The 23250-nt window shown below is 34.7% G+C and overlaps 1 protein-coding gene across 4 annotated transcripts in view; it reads left to right on the forward strand.

Moving 5' to 3' along the window:
- The window catches only part of Ptprz1 (protein tyrosine phosphatase receptor type Z1), a 176461-nt gene that overhangs the window by 44805 nt on the left and 108406 nt on the right, over positions 1-23250 (forward strand). For all 4 annotated transcript variants that reach the window (XM_015488281.2, XM_048786040.1, XM_048786042.1 and 1 more), the window contains exon 2: positions 16504-16569. In XM_015488281.2, the coding sequence (XP_015343767.1) occupies positions 16504-16569 (66 nt within the window). The remainder of the gene's footprint in view (positions 1-16503; positions 16570-23250) is intronic.

The following is a 23250-nucleotide window of genomic DNA, read 5'->3' on the forward strand; positions in this document are numbered from 1 at the left end:
CAATGTCACTGCAAATGACCTGGGTCCAAGGCAAGCCCATTTCCACAATGGAGAGTCCTCCCTCTAAGCAACATTGGGTAGGCTGACAAGGAAATTGCCATGCATCATTCCTACTTGGCTATGGCTCTCAGCAATATGTTTCTATACTGAATACATCTAACAACGCTTCATTCATAAATTCTGATGCCCATTTTTAGCAGGTATGCACAGCAGCCTTCTAACTCAATATCTCTGACTCTTCTTTTCCTTGCCCTTTCATTTTCCTTCCCTTTTCTGAATCCCAGATGGGTGGCAGGGGTGGTAAAATGGTATGGTTGTGAAAGACCAAACTTTCCAAGATCTTTCCCCCTGCTGAAGATTACTGAGGGAGAGATTCAAAAGGAAGGAGAAAAGCTACAGAGGAAACCATCCTTTTTTTCAGTTAATCTGCAATGTGAACTCAACTCTGCTCAAACAATTGTGGCTCTCATTTATATGCATCATATAAGAAAAAGAATTATGTATTCATAGCTGCTTGATTTTTATGCATATATATGAAATATTTTTCATTTGATGACCAATTTAGTATTTCAAAAAACTATCTGTTATTGTAGGTACCTAGACCGCTCTAACTAAGGTCCCTTCCAACACTTATTTCAATGGCAAATCTGCCCAGGAAGAACTTAAAGAGGAAGAATTAATTAAAGTTCTGTTCATAAGCTACTAATCAAGAAATAGAGTTATTCTGAAAAGGGAAGTAGAAATTTCATTTGAAATAAAAAAATCATGATGAAGTATATGCCAAAAGTATGAAAACAAATTCCTTTTTATCTGACAGGGTTAATGTATAATTGAAGATTTTAATAACTGAACAGAAGGAAGTATTAGATAGAGTCAAGAAAGGCTCGGAAATCCTGGAGGCAGTTTGAAGTTAATTTCATATATTGTTAACTGCAACTTCTTTATATGAAAAAATGAAAAATCTGCACTTCATTAAGAATACCATGTCCCTATCCACTGCTCCTTGATGGCAGCCAAGTATGGGAGACACTAAATGATGTTTACTAAGTTGACAATGTGTTTAGCAGGGCTTTATTTACACTCATTCTGTATTCAGTCATTGTTTTTATTCATTTTTATGTTAGATATTTATTGAATACTTACTCTGTGCCTATTGAGATTGAAGGGTGTTTTAATGAGCTTTCTCATTGCTATAACCAAAACACCAACAAGAATAACTTAAGGATAGAAAATTTAGTTGGGCTCCCAATTTCAGAAGTCTCAGTCTATAGATGGTTGACTCCATTGCTGTGGAACAGGTGAGGCAGCATATCATAGGGGAAGGGGCCAGTGGAATAAAGCTGCTCCCCTCATGGTAGCAGACAGCAGAGGAATGGAGGGAGGGAGGGGGAGAGAATGGTGAAGTGGGTAGGGCCATAAGCAGAACATTCCTTCCAGGGCATGGCCTCAGTGACTCAGCTCCTCCAGCCACATCCATCTTCCCATAGTTATACTCAATCCATTCAGACTAGGATGGACTGATTAGGTTACAGCTCTCACAGTCCAATCATTTTACCTCTGAATATTCCTGCATTAACAGGAGCTTTTGGGGGACAACTGAAATCCAAAACATAGCAAGTAGCTCATTGGCTTCTAAGCTCTTAAAGTGATCTCCAGACAAAAGGGAGATAGGCGTACATTCACAGAAGGAGGATGGCTGTTGCCACTGGAAGAGTGTATGGAAGTGCCTGTGCCTAGTGTGTATTTGGTTGAGGAGGGGAGAGGAAGGATGGTTTTAGAGTAGCAGGACTTGTGTGTATTATAGGAGCCAAAGAAGAAAATTAGGGAATAGAGAAAAGTTGAAGCTCAAGAAATTCTGGAGTAGAGACGAAGATAGGAAAGAGTGGGGACACTTTCCTCTATGAGACACAATGAGAAAGAGGTCTGTCAGTGAATGTAGAAGTTAGTTAAAAGGTGGAGAGGTGGGAACTTGCAATATATCCTGTGTAAATGCTTCCATTTTCTTGGTGATAACAAAATATTGAGTCAGTTCTTACCCATAAGAGGAGAGATTAAGCGTAGTCACTGCTCTGTAGAGGAACAGAGAGGATTAAATGGATTACAAGTGGCAGGAAGTATGCTCCCAATAATGTAAATCCTAAATTCAGTGAATTTCTTCAGTGAATATTTTTTTTCATCTTAACATAATATTATTTATTTATTTAACATATTATTATTATTATTACTTATTTCTTACATACATGACAATAGTGGAATGCTAAAACAAATGCCAAATGTTTTCTCTGATATAAGGGGGGTGACTCAAAGTGAGGTAGGGAGGGAGAGCATGGGAGGAAGATTACCTCTAGAGAATGAATATTTTTTGAGCACCACAGTGTGCCTGGTTAAGTGTCAAGTATATAGTGGGAAACAAGACAGAATGTTGATGCTCAAGGGATTCATAGTCTAGCACACTAAAGAAATAATTAAAACATATTAAACAAAATATGACTCAGTTGTAACTGTGAGAAAGACTGTGTGTATCAAGGGAGTGTTATTAAGTTACCATGTGAAGGATGAGAAGGACTTGGGGTGGGGAGGGGTGTGAGGAGGCAGAGAAAGGAGGAAATAGAGATATCAGGTGTATAAAAGCTAAGCAAGGTCCCTGAGATAGGAAGGAGCTGGAGGATGGCAAGGCCATGGTGTCCCTGCTGGGTTACAGATATGCCTAATATCCTTTCTCCAGCTCTTGTGTGCTACCCAAGGCACTGCAAAAATTATCATTTTCTTACTGCACCATGATATGAACTAATTTGAGAAGGCCTGCATTAGGAGAACTGACCCAAGGAAGTTTTCCTCTTTAACACCAGCAAGGTGCATGGAACAGATGAGACATCTGGATATTTTGGTTGATTTGGCACCTCTCCTGTGTTTACAGCTTTTGAATTGATTGGTTTATTTAGCAATACATATTTTTTTTTAAAAATGATGTTACATTTATCCTGTGCTAATTAAATAAATATTGTAAATTATCACTGAGATGCCAGTAAAATGAAAGCTTCTCTTGGGATTGCTTATCAAGAGATTTGGACAATTCCCTTACCTTACACTATAGGCTATGGAAAGAATTTTCTATCATTTCTTTTTCATGAATGTGTTTTTACTGCAATGGAATAAGAGTGAATGAAATTGCAGATTATTGAATATTTGACCAAAATTATTCTCAACTTATTTGCACAGATTAAATAAATAATTCAATAAATCATAAAGTTCTATCAAAAATATTGTAGTTTATAGTTTAATTGTTGGGAAAAACAAGAACTGTTACCTGGAATTATCCAGCAGTCTATATTCTGGGTTTTGTGTGTGTGTATGTGTGTGTGTGTGTGTGTGTGTGTGTGTGTGTGTGGTGTATTTGCTAGGGATTGAACTCAGGGCACTAAACCACTGAGCCACATCCTTAGCCCTATTTTTTTATTTAGATAAAGGGTCTCACTGAGTTGCTTAGCACCTCTCCATTACTGGGGTTGGCTTTGAACTTGTGATCCTCCTGTCTCAGCCTCTTAAGCCACTGGGATTTACAGGGGTGCACCACTGCTTCCAGCTATATTCAGTTTTTAATCTGGTACTTTATTTTTTGCCTCTTTATAAAGTGCATACACAAGAGAAGCAAAAACCTGGTATTGCCTCTCTCATCTCTGTGAAATCGTGTGTTTACCACTGCCTTAAATGATTGATTTATGGATGCTTGTTGGTTTTTTTTTCAGGATTTTTTAAGCATTACTTTTTTGTTTGTGTGGAAACAGTTATTAAACATACTATTAATTTCTGGTTGTAATCTGTATTACAAAGGTATGTTGTCTAAAGTCCCAAGTAAGCATCATGCGCTGAAAGGATACCAATGCTCTTTCTTTTTGTCCCCAAATATAAACCTCTGGAGATGTGGTGAGAGAGAAAGGCATCCAAGCGTGTGTCCATGGCAATCTGCTGGCTGTGTGCAGGAAGTTGCAGCGGCATTAAGCCATGAAAAAGATCGATTGTTTTTGTGAAAAATCCCCAAGACATGCCTTGAATTCAGAGACTCAAGTTCATTAAAATCATAAACCATCTATTAATCTCTCTCTTTTCATTTTTATTTATTTATTTTGTTAAAATATCTTTGGTGGTCAGTGGTATTTTAAAGAATAATTTTTAAAATTTTTGATTAAAATAAGAACATAATGGGATTGTTGAAGACCATAAAATAAAATTCTCAATGCTGTTTTCTTCCTGAAGAGTTTTTTTCTGCATACTTGCCTAACCTCTCTTACCTAGAACTGAACATGATGTGAGATTGGTGACTTTCATTACTTTACTCACTCATGTGCTATGCACCATGCTGGTTTTACATATAACAACCTTTCCAGGGTTTTGCTATTATAACCCAAACTATTGTTCAGTTTCCCATTTGATGCACTAGGCATCATGAGCATCATCACATAAAAGTCTAATAAAATTACATTAGTTCTTGTTGGTTGTGCTGAAGAGATGGCAGTCATCTTTCTCCCTGATATGCAAGGCCCACTAGAACATGACAATATACTGGGCACACACACCTTCAGGTGACAAGTGAGCTCTGTGAGAGATGGGAAAGCTGTGTCAGGGCAACACCACTGGTTTCCCTGACATGTACCACCATCCCAAATAACTACTCACTCTCTGATTCAGAGGATCAAAGCATCCTCTGGAATCTGTATCACCTAGAAATGTTCAGGGAGAAATGAAGGCATACTCTCAAAAGGTCTGGCAGGGGTCTGCCTGGGAAATACCAAACTACTAATGCTTCTTGGTCTGAAACTAGAGAAATTTCTGAGAATTTAATCTTTATAAGAAGTATTACTTTCATTTTATATTGTATGAATCAAAACATTTTATGAGGAGGTACATACATACCATTTAAAATGAAAGGGGTTGAGACTTTCTGAAAGCTATTTCTGAGGTTTGAAAAAAGGTAGCCTGAAATGATTTGTATCTTGGTAGTCAATATTTTCTTAGTTTGCCAATGAACTTGAATGACATGTCAAAGAACTTCAAGTATGATGCTGCTAGTTCATGACCTTCTTGAGCACAAAATGCATATTAATGAGATTTTATTTTGAAGGTTAAATCAATTTATCTTTGGCTAGACATATAGTAGATTATCAATTAAACATTATCCATCAAAATCATTTGCCATTAGTGATATTAATGTCAGAAGTATAAACTTCAGAAATGTATGCTCACTTAGATGTTTAAAAATATATGGAAGGAAATATATTTTATTTTAATATCTCGTGGCTTAATAGTATATCATACACAAATTTCAAGGCTTAAATCTTTGCTAAAAGCACTTTATGTTTTAGACTTAGAAACATTGACTTGTCCATAGAGCTAGCCCTCCTGAGGTGCAAAAATGCTACCCCATGCTCTTCTGGAAGATGCTCTTCTTTAACCATTGCCATTATCACATTAAACACTGCAGGGGTATGTTAATTATCTTGAGGTGTCCCAGGGGCCCAGTAACTTCAGGGCAAAATGCCAGTGATGTCCTGGTTGCAATCCCAGCCAAAACACTACATTAACTTGTTGGGTCTCTTGACATCCTCACAAATTAAATAGTAAACCTGGAGAGAAAACACATTTGTTCCAACTGAGTTAACTATTTCAAAATAAATAATATCCCACCCCTGGCCAACCATTTGCAATTGTGTGTAAAATATAACTAATGAAATGTATTCTCCAAGGCTATTAATTATGTACTGAACAAGAAGGCTTTATAAATATTGATCCTCAAAGTGCAAAAAAAAAACCTTTGTTATCCAGGCAACCTAATGAACAACTTTGAGCATCTGCCACTGCAGAGAGCATTCAAGTTTTAGCCCAAACTTGGGAACATCTGTTGCAACAGTGGGCCCCTAACTCCAGTGCTGTCATCAGTCAGGATAGATAACCAATCACAAGACTTGAAGATAAGAGTTGTGATTGGTGGTTGAATCCAATCATCTCTTCCTAAGGCCGACTTTGGTGGTTCACAGAATGAGGATCTTGGAGACACCACACTCCAAGCATAATGCATTTATCTGCATGAGAGAGAGAGAGTACAAGAGGGATGCTGGGAAGAGTCCAGCATGGGATGGAGAGTTTAAGTATCAAGCAGAGAAAAGTGAAGCAAATAAAATGATTCTGCAGGCCTTATACTCTCTCAATAGGATTTGAGCAGTTTCTACTGACTCCAAATAAACCTTACAATGGATAAAAATGAGATGATGAGTAATAATTATCACCTGTTAATCTATTGGCAAGGAAACACTTAAATCTACCAAGAAAGCTGATGTAATCTTTTTAAAATGTGCAGTTATGAAAAATTCAGTGACTATATAATGTAGTCAGGAGCTTAGTAACCATTGAAAGTCAACTAATGAGTGATGTTATCAAGGCATTTAATTTCTTAAAATTGCTATTGGGGAAAATGGTTGAAACCAAAGAATTTCTTCAAAATGTAAATACTACAAACTTTGAAATAAATAAATAATAATCTTCTGTTCTTTTCCAAAACAAGGAAAGTGTTAATGTTGTGAAATTTTTTAAAATGTGATCATTTTAAAAATGCAATGAAGCAGCTGGGTAAGAGTAATTCCTCTAAATTTAACTATAAAATTAAATATTTTATTTTCAGTGTTCATGTGATTCTTGAGGGAAAAATAATTCAACATTTGATTACTATAAGGATTCATATTTTCCATGCGGGTTGAGTGTTCCTACTTATCTTGATGACTAAAGAGTACTTGAGGCTGAGAACCAGATAAAAACAGTAAACAAGTGAATAATTTTGTGAGTGAGCAAGCATATACTATAAAGAGTGCATATATGTTGAAATTTTTTGATTTTGTATCATTATTGAAAATTTTAAAACAATGTATGCCTGAAAAGTATTTGAGAAATAATATGCATTGATATAAGTGCATTTTTTCTAAAATATGTTTACTATTAAAGAATCCTTCCTGTGAATAAAGTTTCTTTTTCTAGTCTAATAAAAATAATATAAATGGAATTCAAATCATATCAAAACGAATTCTCAGTCAATAGGCTGAAAAAGGGTCCATAAAATATGCCTTGCCCAGACATAACTACATAACGAATCAGTCAACATACTGGCAGCAATTTTAACATATGGTCCACACCTATTTCAGAATAGGCTGCTAATACATAAAGCTGCCAGATTTTCCTGCTTAAAGTATTAACACTTATGTTTAATTTGTCTATGCAGTAGTGTTGATTTAGAAATAAGGCACCAATGAAAATAGGGTGTTTCAAGGTTTACCACACAAATAGAGGACCCAGTTAATCTGAGCATCATGGCCATTAAGATAACCTGAAAAATTGCAACATCACTTATTTTGCTATTGCACTTGTTTTTAATTATCTGTAGCCAAAGTACTTACATGCCTACCATGTGTTTGTGATTTCCTAAGCCTAACATCAAAATGCTGTTAATGTTACATCTATGCTGCAATTTCTTGTAAGGACAAGCTTTAATTGTGGTACTTGGGATCAAACCCAGGGCTTTCCTAATGTTAAGAAAGTGCACCTCCACCAAGCTACATTCCAAGGCTCCAAAATATAATTGTAGAGGCTTCATATTTATTTCTTATTATGAACATTAACTAATTATTTAAATTTCTCCTATTTTTGTGCATCAACATGTTTTCCAGTTGTTCTCCTTATACTTTCAGTGCTCTAAATATCTTGAAACATAATCCTATGTCTTTGCCTCAGTTAACTTTTTAAAATCTATTCCTAATGTGTCAAAGAGTATTAAACATTTTAAGGATGTTGGTAACTCTTGCCAACTGACTTCCCAGAAACTTTATACTAGTTATTTTTCCCATCTGTGTGTCAGAGGACATCTCGAGATTTTTTGAGCATCGTTGAATACTGCTTAAAATAATAATAAACTTTTGACAACCTATTAACTAGAAAAATGCTATCTCAAGTTTTATTTTACTTTGATACTCAAAGTCTAACAGTTCTTTGTAGATTTATTAATTATATTAGCATTTTAAAAACTATGTTTAGAAAATATATAGTTATATTTGTTTAATGTATTTTAGCAGTTAGCAATAGCAGCATGTATAATTTGCATTTCATTAAACATTTCATATATAAGCTTTAAATGTTATGTAATCAAAACTTTGAATATTTCTTTATATCTTTTCTGCATGCATAGAAAGTCAATCTCCAGCGGCTGGGGCTGTAGCTCAGTGGCAGAGTTTCATCCTTAGCACCACATAAAAAATAAATAAACAAATAAATAAATAAATATACAAATAAAATAAAGGCATACTTTCCATCTACAACTAAAATAATAGAAAGTCATTCTCTATCTTATGATAAATTAAATAAATAATAATGTATTTTATAACTTTTGTCCATTGGTTTTTAAAACATTGTTAATCCATTTGTAATTTATTTTGATATATGTACAAAGAAAGTGTGATTTGAATTCCTTTTCCAAATAGCCAGTGTTCCTTGTATGTTGAACTTTCATTCTTGCCTCACGTTTGTGATATTTGCTTTATCATAGATTAAGCTTGCATCTACACTAAGTTCAATTTTAATGTGTTGTTCTTTTTTTCTTGATCTGCCTGTTTGTTTATCATTTTAAAGATATTGGCTAACCAAGCACATATTATTTCACTTTTCCTAAATTGTTTATTACTTTGCATTTATATTTGCATATAAACTTTAGAATATTTTTTTCAAATAAAAACATCACAGTGAGATTTGATCTATTTATTAATCTAGAAAGAGTTAATAGTTTCCCCAAATTCAATGTCCCTATTGAGGAATGTGGTAGGTCTCTTCATTTATTCACATTTTCTTTTATATTTATAATAAGTCTATCTTTTACTTACGCACTTTCTCTGTGTTTTATGCCATTCATGGTAAATCTGAGTGGAATTCCATTGTATCCTCTAATTGCTTACATCAGGGTGCCAATTGTCCAGAACATCCGAGTGATCCCAATCATAGAATGGCACAGCAGATGTTCTTGCTCAACACCAGATCTTAGTGCAAACACATGGGCATAAGACTTCACACCAGCAAATTTATGTTGCTAGATGATCATATACTGTTGTTATACAGATAATTAATAGTATAGAATAATATTTAACACAAATACGATAACACATTGCCTTTGTAACTTAATAAATTCCATGTTTTCTGACATTTATATGCCTCTTGCCACTTGTAATATTGTTTTTAGCTCCTTCTTGCTTAAATTTTTTTACACATGTTATTTCCATGTTGTTCCTATTATCACTATGTCATCAACAATTTGGTTTTTCTCTTGTGGTCAAACAAATTCACTATTACGGATGTAGAATTACGTGGCTATAATGATAGCTCTGTATGATAATAGGAGTTCTGGCTGTCTTAGTGCTTTTCTGGTGTTGTGTAAGACTTTTGACAGGGAAAAAGTGCAAATTCCTAAAGACTTTATTTATTCATGAAGTTCAAGGAAGGCTAGCTGATTGGAAATTGTCATCACTCATATTACTTAATTCCAGGAAATAAATTTTCCAAAATTAAATCAACTGTTTAATCCCAGTATCCAAAATGTAGAGAATGCTTTAAGTGAACTCTTATGATTCTGTAAAACTATATTCATTAATTTGAGAAGATCAGTGATTTATTATTTTGTATGAAATGCACATTACCAAATGAATAGAGTAATTTAATTAATTAAAATTTACTAAATATGCTTATAACATTTATGAAAACATACATATGCAAAATTATAAGCAATAGTTATCTATAGGAGATAGAATTATAAATGAGTTTTAAAATTATTTTTGCTTACCAGTATTTTTAAATTTGGTTTCTTAGCAGGCATAAATTACAATTGGGTAATAAAGATAAAAGTTAACATTTATTTAATAGAAAAGAAAACCTCAACTTTAGAAACATGGATAAATTATATTAGGTTAAAAACACATGCCTAATACAGAAAAATATATCAGCTACTTTCCAAGACAAGCCTGTGATTTGATCTTTCATTGAAAAGTTTGAATGGATTTGGTAAACATATGGCCAACATACAGATCCTCTCTAGGAAAGCATTCATAGCCATTGTCTAAAGAACAACAAAATTTAATTGCTCACCTCTGAACTCTTCCTTAGTCCTATGAGACAGGTATTTAATTGGATGTCTCACTGCTGAAATAGCATATGGAAGAAATGGCTCCCTTTGTACTTTTACGTTATCCTTTGTGTTCAATCTTTCCATCTCCTTTGATAATTTTACCATTGGTTTTTTTCATATTATGTTTCAAGCCTTTACTTGTTCATCTCTTTAATCTTATCCCTAAATAGGTCAACTGGACTCAAAACTTATTTTTTTTTTCAGAATACTACAGATCAATATGCCCCCTATTTGGCATTAAGTTGAAGCCTTTTCAGAGATGAGAAAACTAGTGGAACTCTTTCTAATCCTTGAAAGCAGCTGAAATTGGAAAACAGATGGTCTAAGGGGGAAATGATGTGTATATTTTGAAAAGCAGAGTGTTTTTAGGGACTTGGATTACATCTGAAGTGATTAACAGTGAGAATAATCTTTGAACTATTACTATTTCCTAAAGAAGCCATAGTGACTGAGTTACCATAATTAACTGCATCATATTTCACAAATGTCTTTGCATAGATACTGGAAGTTAACATTCCAGATGGGTAAGGACTGACTATTTGATAACTTAATTTGACTGAAAGTCAACTTGAACAATGAATGATGAAAATATCCACAGAGAAAAATCTACTATATATATTGCAAACTCTACTTATGGCTGAATTTAATTTTATTGGAAGTTGCCTTATTTAGCTAGTAGACTTTTGGTCTATATCACTTGGATGAGAACTCAGATTTCTTTTTTTTTAATTGATTTTATTTTTTTAATACAGAATAGTGGAATGCTTACAATTCTTATTACACATATAGAGCACAATTTTTCATATCTTTGTGTATAAAGTATGTTCACGCCAATTCATGTCTTTATACATGCACTTTGTTATTTTTTTGCATTACAATTCTTATTACACATGTATATCACAAGTTTTCATATCTCTGTATATAAAGTAGGTTGTCACCCAATTTGTGCCTTCATACGTGTACTTTGGATAATGATGTCCATCTGGTTTCTTATCAGAGGCAGAAAGTTCCAACAAGACATCTGAACACATAAATGACTCCAGTAGCCAGACAATGTGTTCAGAGGTGTGCTTTCATCCAAAACTGTTTCTCTTCTTGAAGGAACTCCTGTTTCTGATTTTACTTTATTTTTTTTCTACCAGAGAGGGTACTTATTTTATTTCCATTGATAATTATGACTGCTGTCACTGTCAACTTTCATTTTACTACAACCACATCAGTCTTATGTATGTCTGATGTCGAATTATTTAGCAGATGATAATTGCTCTGCGGACACTGGAGTATCTTCAGAGGTTTCCAGCCCCCTCAGGCTTTCAAAAGTCACCCTCCTTTCTTTACAAACACACACTTAACTCCTTTCAGTTCAGCTAAAATATTTATCTTATTATTCCTACTCTTCTTGGATATTTTCCTTCAGAATATACTCAAACGTATGAAATATATTCAATACCTTTAAGTCAACTTAGTAAACTGCCTCCTCAATTTTTAAAAGAAATCTAGATAAAAAGAGAGTAGTATGAAATTTAAAATAATGAAGATTCTATGACCTTGTATCACAGTGAACTGTCACCAAGAATAAGTTTCTAGTGACATATGCAGACCCTACACAAGAGCTCAGCTGACCGCTCTGACCTTGGGATCCACCCTGTACCAGTCTGGGTGCTCAGCCCTTCTCTATTTGGGACATTCAGTCCCTCTCCCTCTTCCTTGACAGTCTCACCCAGGGCTTCAAAGGTCCATCTCTAACTTTTCCCATTCTTCAACACTTTTCCAGATTTCTGAATATCCTTAGTGATTTCTCTAAAGAACATGAGAGAACATAGGAAGAATTATATACTATGGACAAGTCCACTTCAAGAAATCCATAATCCCAGACGTCAGGTGTAAACCTGTAGTTATAGTCTCCCTGAAATGTCTTTTTCAAGACCATTCTGTGCCTCCTCCCTTTCATATTTCAAGCACTTTATAATATCAGAATGTGTACATGGCTGTGTGCCTGTGTGTTTTGTCAGAACACTGCAGTTAAAATCTGTAGTAAGATGCAAATGATAAATTGTTGACCAACACATAGCAAAGACTTTCTTTAGGGTGAGGGGACCCTCAGAAGCAATTTTGTACTTTGAATATTTATAATGATACCTTAAGAAATGAGCACCCTCATTCTTATTTGGAAGGAGGTGATTTTGAAACTTGAAAAAATGCTAATTATTAGCAATTAACACTTTCATTTCCTTTAAATGAGTGTAAAGAAAAATAAAGAAATATGTATATGTTCATATGTTAGTACATGTAAGTATATTCCTATTTACTTTTATATAGATGCTGAAGGTCAATGCAAGTTGCAGTGGTTTGGAACAGGAACGTTTAAGGTCACCTAAATTAATATAACCAAAATTCTCACAATTTTGGTTTTTTTAGCAAGTTCAAAATTCACTTTGTGAATAGTATTTTTTTCCAGACAAATTTTAGAGTAGGCTTTAAAAGTATTCATTAATGTACACATTCTTGTATGTTATGTGTTCAATCCCATCCTGAAATTTCTTTTCTACTTTTGTCACTGTGAGACAGACGAAAATAAAAATGGCAAGTACTTTTAATGGAAAGGAAAAAAAAAAGTCTAAAAACTCAAGAAACTAAAATCCACAGAAACAGGAAAAAGTCATTCTATATATATATCATATATATGTTATATATATACGTATATACATCTATATATTCACACATATATATATAATTTCATTTTCGTGGATTTAAAAATGTGTAAGCACTTGGATAGATTCTATGTTATACAGGATTTACTGGTTTTCAAAGTATATAATGCAACAACAAAAAAAAGTGAAGTAGCTTCTTTTTTTCTTGTTCATTGGAGCTATCACATCTCATCTATCAGACCTCTAAGTAGAATTTTTAAAGTGGGGTACTCTCTCACGCCCAAGGACTATGTAATTAGCATATGAATGTGTAACGGATTGTTTGAAGTAACAATTAAGGGAACAATGCATAAAGGAACTGAAGAGAGCTACCAACACCTGGGAATCTTGTATTGAAAAAGCTTCCCTAATGTAAGTAATTAGAAACCAAGGACAAATGCTCATTGTGCAGCAATAAAGGCCTGCAAGGAAAGCTAGGAACTGGAACTGGCTGATTTTTGCTATCATCCTTTACAATGAATCATTAAAGTAAGAGCTTACTGTTGTATTTATTTCAGTCAAATAATTGTTAAATGTAAGTTCTGTGTGGCATCCAATCTTCTGAAGCCATCAAATGCATTTAAATGATAAAAATACTTGTATCATTAAAATGCTTACATTTGAGATGTATAAAAGATGGTAACAAATATTTTCTCTGTAGTTAATGCAGTTTTAGAGGAAGGTTCCAGTAGGTTGCCAGGTCCAATCAAGTATGCATTCAGTTCTCTGTAATTTACTGCCTAGATAATTCCTGTTAGTGAATCTCTGGCTTTTACTGTTTTTATTTTGTTTCTCTCTAAAGTAAACATACCACAGGGGTTCTTACTAGGGAAAGCACTGTAGGAGAGTGACTAATAGCTGAGCAGTATGAGAGTCCTCACTACTGGGGGAGGGGGGAGGGATCCTTGGAGCAGGGGATCAGAGCTAGGCATCTAGTTTCCATTTTTATCAGTTGCTACCTTACTTTGGCATAATTACCTTATCTCTTAAATAAAATTCATTTTTTTCTAAACTGTTACAGTCTGAACCAAATTATCCCTAAAGACTCATTCTAACTTTTAATCATATATATTCCTTTATCAAGGAAAAAACAAACCACTTTTTCCCAGAAGTTAATACCACTTTAAGAGACATTTATATATGAAAAATAAATTCTGAGTTCAATATTTCATCTTTTAAATAGAGACAAATATATGTATGACTATTCATAGTAGTCTTATTAATAATAGCCCACAGTAGAAACAACCCAGGCAACTACTGATTAATGAAAGGGTAAATAAAATATGGTATAACCATAGTCAAAACAAAAGTTGCACCAGGAAAATTTGAGCAGGCAAGGGCAACTTTATTCAAGGCTATTGCAGTAGTGAGGAGAAGCCAGAACCCACTGTGAACTCAACTCATGTGAAGCAGAGGGCTAAGGATTTTCAAGACTGGGGATAAGCTAGTGGAAAAGTACCGCAGGTCATATAGGAGAAGTCATAGGCCATCTATGTTTTGCAATAAACTTTATCCAAAGGAAAAGTAAACATGTTTTTTCAACTTGGAGCAAGGTTCCTCACTGAAATTAGGCTCCTCTTCTCTTACTGAAACTAGGAGGCAAGGATGCTCTCTTCCAGGATTACATTTCAGAGACATGGCGCCTGCGTCCTTAAGAAATAAATTTCAGGGACTGTAAAATGGTTGGTTGCCTATTAAAAATATCTACATCTCAACAGGCTAGAGAAAGAATTTACATTACAACATTTATAAGGCAAAAGCTCTGGAAAGAGAGATTAGGGGCCTAGAATCAGGAATAAGCCTATCTAAGATTGATCAAGCTGGGAGGAACTTAACTTTCTTATTCACCTTACAATTGGATATTCTTGAGCAGTAAAAAGGAATGAAGGAAAAGGAATTGGTGCAAGTTGTGACATGGATAAGCTTCAAACACTGTGCAGTGTGAACAAAGCTATTGACAAAAGGCTATATATTATAAGATTCCATTTAAATGTCCAGAATACTCAAATCTATGCAAACAAGGCAGATGAGTGTTTGCCTCAGGCCAGGTATGGTGTGGGGCCAGGTGAGGTGGCAGCTAAAAGGTAGAGTTTGTTGAGGGGTGATGAAGATGTCCTAAATTTATGGTTGCCGACTCTGTAAATATACTAAAAGCCATTAAATTGTACACTTTAATGGGTGAGAAGTGTGGTATATAAACTGTATTTCAATAAAATTATTGTTACAAGGACCCCTGTGTTGAAGTCTGTGACACAGCCAGTAGAGTATTTGCCTAGTTATATGGGTGAACAAAAATGAAAATAAAACTTTTATTTCTCCAAGGTTGGTTTTGACTTTTAATAATCAGCATATTCTGACTGAATTTCTAACAGTTGCCCTTCCTTTTGGCTTTTATAAAATGGGTTTTAAAGTTTGTTATTATTATTATTATTATTATTATTATTATTATTATTGTACAAGTTGTGTTAATCAGAGAGTATATAACATGGAAGAAAGAAAAAATAATTTTTGAAAAGTCCTTATGATATTTGCACCCCAGAAGTAATTGGGAACTGTCAATAAGGAAAAAAAATAACCATTCAGAGTGAATAAGAAATAATTTCTTTCCCCAACTAAAGGAAAAAATCAATACAATGTGTGTGTGCCTGTGTATAAATGTGTGTATTCAAATGAAAGCTATATGACAGCCCCAGTTTATGAATGAGTATCTTCCACAAGTTCATTAATAAACTTTTTGTAGCTTTTTCTACAGAAACAGTTCTGTCATCACTGGTCAGGTTGCACACAGAGCCCATACTTTATCCACAGTGTCATTGAAATAGAGTCCTAATGTTAGTACAGTCTGGGATTAAGGGGTCTTTTGGGGGTGTGTGTGTGAATGGCTCCAAGAAAAATTTTGAATTAAGCGGTGAGACTCTGGCTTCCACCCGGTCTTCCTTCCTTTACTCCTCGTGCCAAGTTCTAGACCTGGAGCCTGTCTCTGTGGGTTTTGAAGTGTCCACTGACCTTGTGATACACTAGCTTCCACTGCCTTACTCTTTCAGGCATGTCTCTTCCTCCAGGGAAAAGTTCACTTACAATATCTAATATAACCTTTCTCTCAGCCAACACACACACATTTAAACCCCAATTTTCTCAAGACATCTGATTTCATTTTACATTAAAAGGGAAACAAATTTGAAACCATGATAACTTCTGGGGCTCTTAGAAACATTTGCAGATAAAACTTTGATCGAAAACCCAAAAGTATCTTTATCAACAGAAATTTGGATGTTAAACTTAAGGGATGGTGAGAAAAATTTGCAGATATAACAAGCTGTCCTTTCTGACGTGGTCTCTTAGGGATCATACTCCTAAGTTATTCCTTATTTGCACAGAATATTTTATTGTGTCTGCCCAAACTTTAGCATTCCTTAAATGCTCAATAGCTACCAGAACAGGGGCAATGATATCTGTAATGGTGGTGGTTTGGGTTGAAAGAAGACACTGGAAAAAATAATCATAAATGAAGCCATTTATTGCAAAATGATTTGGGTATCTTGTATTTTTTAATTTTGGGGCATGTATTTTTTTCCTGCACATTGATCACTTGATTTTTCTTGATTGTAGATTGGACTTATGGATATTACAGACAACAGAGAAAACTTGTTGAGGAGATTGGCTGGTCCTATACAGGTAAACACATTACTTAAAATGAGATTCAGTAGGATCTCATAGTTTTATATCTGTTTTTATGTATAAAACATTTCTTTCTATCTCTGTCCCTCTGTCTCTGGTACTAAAGATCAAACCCAGGGTGCTCTACCACTGAACTACATTCCCATCCCTTTGTATTTTTTTTTTTAATTTATTTTGAGACAAGAAGCTCACTAAGTTGCAAAGGCTGGTCTTGAATTTGCTATCCTCCTGCCTCAGCCTCCTGAGTTGCTGGGATTACAGGCAAGTACCACTGTGCCTGGTTTAAAAAGAAATTATATGCTTTAGCTCAACATATCAGTTTAGCTTAGCTACCCAATATTCCAGTTAATTAATAAAATGACTCAAATATGAAATGATTCCTGGTGGTATTTCCCTAAGCACACTTGGTAGTGTAGAATGTACTGGTATCAGATAGAACTGAATTCCAGGCCCTCTGGCTACATCTCTTTGGAAATATCCATAACCCACCTGAGGCTCAGTTGTTTTCTTCTGTGCAATGGAAAGCTATTTGTTCTGAGTATTAAAAGATAAATGAAGTGTAAAACACTTGGCACCAAACCTCCTTTTAAATGGAAAGCTATCAAGAATGTTAGCTGCTTTTGTTATGATCAGGTTAGTGACTGTTTTACTCTTTTAACAAATGTGGATGAGACTCTGACTGTCACAAAGAGCTTCCTTCTGAATTACTTGGGCTGAGTTTATTGAAGTCAAAGTCTAAAATGATTTTGTCAGTTCACCATACTTGAATTAGAACATCATGAAGTTGGCTACATATGGTTATGGACAAAGCCATGATCCAAAACCTTGGGAAGAGGAGAAGCCCTGGGCATGATAGAAAGGACATCAGTGGAATCTGGATGAACCAAAATATATTTAGTGACCCCCTGCCTTAGGATAGTGCTGAGCATTAGAGTTGGGTATTCATTGGAAATAAGAGTAGTTTGATAAAATAGATTCAGATTAGAAGGGCTTTACCACGAACCTGTCCAATTTGGACAGTATTTCATAGATGAAGCACAGTAGCATGATGACTTTTGTAGACAGGCATACATTTTCTTTCTTTCTTTTTTTTTTCTTTTTTTAATTCTTACTTTAAAGGCAGTAAGTATTCATTGTAGAAAATTTTAGAAAATATGTTCAAGCATAACAGCAAATATAAATATCACTTCCTTCAGGTTTATCCTCTTAAATAATTATAGATCTCTCTAGGAAGTTTCTATTATCTTAAGTTTATCATTTTATACATAGGGTTATGCACCCAATTTATTCTTGAAGTTGTTTTTGAGTAATTCTTCATCTGAGTGATGACTCTACTGATCAAAATACTTAATGTCTGCCTAATATTCGATTGAATGCACGCTTTATTATTTAACCACACAGCCTGGTTTATTTTTATTAACAAATTTCCTAGTTTCAGAGGTAGAACTAAAATCAGGTTTTCTCCAACCAATGAACCTATAAACAAAGAACCATTATATTTATCAGGAATATATGCTTACAATAAAAATCAAGCTTTAATGTACCCTCTATTATCACTAAACCAAGAATCATAATATGGAGGAACCATATCGTAGGGAGAGAAAGTCACATTTCTCAAAACTCTCAAATGTGATGGTGGATGTATGTTGACTAATAAAATGATGGTAGTGGTGTTTCCCAACAGCTTGACGTCCTAGAACAGCTGGCTGTGCCTCATCCAGTCAGGAGAGATAGCAGTTTCACCAGGGATTTCAGTAGATACAATGGAAGCGGTACATACCACTGTACAGTATCTTATTATGTGAAGACTCAGCCACAGAGTTCCTCCTTTGGATGGGCTGAGTATAGACATGGCATCTGTAAGTTGACCAGGCTTTCTCCAATGGGTCTGGGCATACATAGTACTTTAGAATAAAGTTGCACCATCCTGCTCTTTTGGTCCTTTCAGAAACAATCTACTTACCACAAGGAGTAACTAAAAGTAGCATTTGCTCTGGGGAGGGGGATGAAAGGTCTCCTAAGAAAATGTTTCATAGTTGGAGTGAGGGTAAAATCTTACCATTTTTTTTAAATCATCATATATTAATGTCTCCCATTGGTTTGGAAATTACTCCTAGAATACTTGAGGATCCTAGGAAGAGACTAGTGAGGAGGATATTTTACAACTGTTTAGCTCCAACTAAGTGTGACTTCCTTATTTTGTCTGAATTCCTAAAGTGTCAAAAAGAAAATAAATAAAATCCTTTAAACAAATAAGTGTATTTATCTCAAGAAATCACTCCAAAGCCAAATGTATAGTGTATGAATTATTTACTATAAAATTTATTATTTCTTTTCATTTTTAATATAAACATTTAATGTTAGATAGTATTTTCAGTATCTGTGCTTATTATTCCACCTAGAAAATGAAAAACTATGTGGACTGTAAAAAATTTCAAGACAAATAGTTTTAGGATTTTTAAATGTAATTAATTTTGTTAATGGCTCAAGTGCATTGATCTTGACCACATTTAGTCCTAGTTTCATTTGTAATGTCTTATCTTGGTGAGCTAAATATTTGTGTTACTTATTGCATTGTGTTATTATTTAAATTTATTTGATTAGCTGCAAAAGAACTTGAGTATTTGTACATAGAGACTTCTGTTAATAAGAATTCTAAGTACATCATAACATCTTTTTGGAAGCAAGCTCATCATGCTACCACATGTCATTTTAAAATATTATGTGATGCATTAAGCATTATTTAAATGGAATCATTTCAGCTAAGTTTGCTTATGGAAGATTACACAATTATAATATGTGAAGTAACAATACAAATCCCTACTAGATGTGGTGAAATAGAGGGTGGAAAAGTATTACTCGTTTAATTGTGCTTTTTATGTAGATTAAAACAACTTTTCTATTCAGGATGTATGCTGTAATTATGCCAAGAAATGACAGGGTTGGTCAACAGAGATGACCATCCCATTTTTAAAGTTCTTAAGGGAGGATAAGGCAGGCTTATTGTCAGTGTGAACTAGAGTGAACTGTAAATCTGGGAAGGTCAGTACTCAAGTTTGACTCTTTCCATAATAACTTCATTCCTTTAAGGGGTTTCAGAAAGCAAATTTTATTCTTAGTAATTTTATGTTTTCTACAACAATGCCTAAACAAATACAATTCAGTTGGGGAAAAAAACCTATGTATTTTTTGTTTTTTAAAAAATATCACAAACACATACTCAAGATTATCATGGAAGATGTTAAAATCTTCTTTTTTATTGACTTGTTAAATCTTTGATTAGAACCTCAAACAATGATAAGATCATCAGAAATGGATGTACTTTGCTCCATGCTTAGAAGCAATCCCTATTGAAATATAATCTTTATTTCCTGGAGTTATAAAATATGACATTGTTTCTTTTTTTACCATTCTTTAAAGCAAATTGTAATTTAAAATTTTATACTGATGAATTCTCAAGTGTTATAATATCTAAGCACCTTTTAGGTTTTAGTTGAAGAGTTCCATTGGGGACAACAAATTGTGTCTGCCCTGGCCACATATGACTCACCATTGCAATTGGCTGGAAGCCCTAGAATGAGGAGGCGTAAATATCAAACAGATTATTTCCCCAAATAAAATATCCTGTCTAAACAATCTTTCTATCTTGATAATGACTAGAAGATGCTACTCATGGAATATGAATAATATAAGATTCTATAGAGTGTAATTTAGTGTTTGGCTGGCTTCCTTTCTCTCTCTCTCTTTCCTTTTTTTTTTTTTTTTTGGATACAGTTAGTTCAGTGTTTTTCTTCTCTTGACCTAGGATAAAATAGATCAAACTTAACTAAAAGAAAATTTGAATCCATTTAGAATAATGGCTGCTTTCTGGCATGCCCACTCCTTTCTTTACTTCTAGGATCTGAAATATCCTTTAAACATATTGCATTTTTCTTCTTCAATTCACTACTCTGTATATTAAACAGATTGTTCATTTTTCATTTCCAACTTGGGAGTAAAATAAAATCAAGCTCTAGAATGCTACTTATAGAATTATCCCATTTCTATTTAAATTTTGTTATTTTTATGGGCATAGAGGAAAGGCCTGGAGAGATATACACCAGTCTGTTGGGCAGGGCTAACCCTGCAAGTGAGGCTGTAGAAGTCTCTGAGAATATAGGAGCAGGATCCTCACTTCATGCTGTGTACTGTTTATTTGGGGCAAATTTTTTTGACAAATTTGTTGATTAAGAATATTTTTATCTTATCTGGATTAGTTTTAGTTAAGAAAGGCAAGGTAGTTAGATAAGATCAATGGCTTCATGTCTTTACCTGTCAGGATAGGCTCTCTGCTTGGCTGAGTTCTTAGAGGACATCACAGACATCTAATCAGAGCATGATGGCACTCAGGGTCCAGCTTCCTGGTCATCATTGACCTGCAGACAGATCAGCCTGCTAACGGCTTGGCATTTCACTTTTCTCATCTGTAAAATCTTTGGAATTATGCTCTGCTTATTTGTGTGTGAGTCAGATACATGCTTGCCATTGTTGTGGGAGAGCTCTTTGAGCAAGGGCTGATGTACAGATTCAAGTGAATAGTATTTTTCAGTGTCTTAACTTGAGCCCCAACAGATTGAACAAGCCTGGACGCATCTAACAGTCTGTCAAGGGTTTCTAAAAGGAGTCGATCCGCTCGAATGCTTATTATGGACAGGTATCTCCTATCACCTGCATGCTTTTAAAAGTTTACCTAAGATTTCTATTTTTTTTGAAGATTTCTATTCTTGGCTGACTTTTCCTATGTTAACTATGATGACTGTGTATTCCTTATTGTAGAAGCTGAATAGGGTTTAATAAATGATCAAAAGTCACTACTTGCTTAACTTACATTCTTGAAAATAAATAAGAGATATCAAGTGCTCTTAATTTCTAAAAATGGTAAAGAATTAAGTATAAGTATGCTTGATTTAGCTATTGCACAATGTATAAATAGTTCAGAACAACTTGATGTATAACACACACACACACACACACACATGTTTATTTGTTGATTAATATATTTAGGAATTTTTGTTTGCAACCATCACTTACAGGATTGAAAAAAATAAAGACTGGCTGTGGAATAGCATAAAAATTAAATAATCATTTCTTATTTTTGCCCAAGGTTAAAACTATATGCCCATATGTTTCCCCCATGAATAAAATTAAAATTGCAGTGGTTCTCTAGTCCAGCCTCATAGCTACTCCTGCTGGCAGCATTTATAGTCTTCAGTCACAGGGCAAGTCCTGTGCAGCTCAGGATGAGAAGACCTGTTTGTTTCTCCTGTCTGTCCTGCAATGTTTTGCCTTAATTTGGATGCATTGTGCCTCTTCCCTTTCTAGACATTCTGTATTTTACCTCTGCATTCCTTAGTCTGGAGGGATCTACTTCATAAATAGATATATTTCAGCAAAATAAAAAGGGAAGAAAAAATTCAATAGTTAATTTAAACATCTAAGATTAGACTACAGTTTTTTATTGCTGCACAAAATTCTCTTAAATGTGTCAAACTCTGAGGCAAAACACCCTTAGGATAATTTTTAGCTGACCTGTGTCACCCTCCTGTTGTTTGTATCTGTAAAGGCCAAGTGCAAGGCTAATTCATTTTCAGTTTTCTATGTTTTCTGTATGGTAAGTCTGACTCTTAGACAAGAGAGTTTAAACATCAAAAAGATGAGATTTAGTCCTTAGATTGTACAAGTTTAGGGTTCTATAGGGAGGGAGGAGAATTTGAACCCTACTTAGAAGCAGAGTTCAGAACTATGAAATAGTGTCTGATAACCTGAGGACAGTAGGCCTGATGGAGGCTAGAAACCAAAGAAAAGGCAATGGGGGGAGCAGTGGTGGGGGGGTGGTCCTGGAGAGAGAGAGTTACAGTGATTGGGGAAGAAACATGGTGGCAGAAGCTGAGTGAAGAGCAGACCTTAGAGTCACTGTGATGGTCCTGGTTGCTCTTCTGGGTCACTCTCCACCTGGAGCCTCCTTGTTCTCAAATGCCTGCACACTGTGTCCTGCAAACAAAAGAGCCCAAGCAACTGTGGGCTCTTTCTGAAAGAGTCAGAAATGGGAGGAGGAAGACTACTATGCTGGGTGTTCCAAGGCAGACACATGGAGTTGTAGAGGAATTCAGGTCAATTAAAGAGCCTCCCATGGCCAAAGTGAGAACTGACAGTCTCCAGGAAGGAGTAGCAATGTTGGACTTAAAATCAGATTCTTGTCCTCAGTGGCTAAACTTTATTTCCTTAGGAGATGCTATTCAGCTGTCTAGTTTAGTAGAATTACTTCTAAAGACACATGGAGGGAGGAGACCATGCACAGATTATGGGGACTGAGTGTGATAAGACTGTAAATGACTGGTCATTTTCCTTCAATGCTGAGACCTATGAAGTGTGGAGATTTGATCCCTTATCCTTCCTAATGGGTATCATAAGTGCCAGTAGAGTATATTTTTTTCCCTACAATAAAAGTGACTACACTTACTTCTCAGTACAAAAACATGCTTATTCAAGAAAAATCATAAGTACATGTATACATACATGTGAACGAATAGCTAGGATTTCATCTTCCAGAAGTAACTGCTATTGATATCTTCTGTTGGAGAAATGTAATGAACAGCAGAATCTTATTCCAATCCAGCAATCCTTTGCATAAATACTGTA

The sequence above is a fragment of the Marmota marmota genome, unplaced genomic scaffold (assembly GCF_001458135.2).
Source record: "Marmota marmota marmota unplaced genomic scaffold, marMar, whole genome shotgun sequence".
Classification (NCBI taxonomy): Eukaryota; Metazoa; Chordata; class Mammalia; order Rodentia; family Sciuridae; genus Marmota; species Marmota marmota.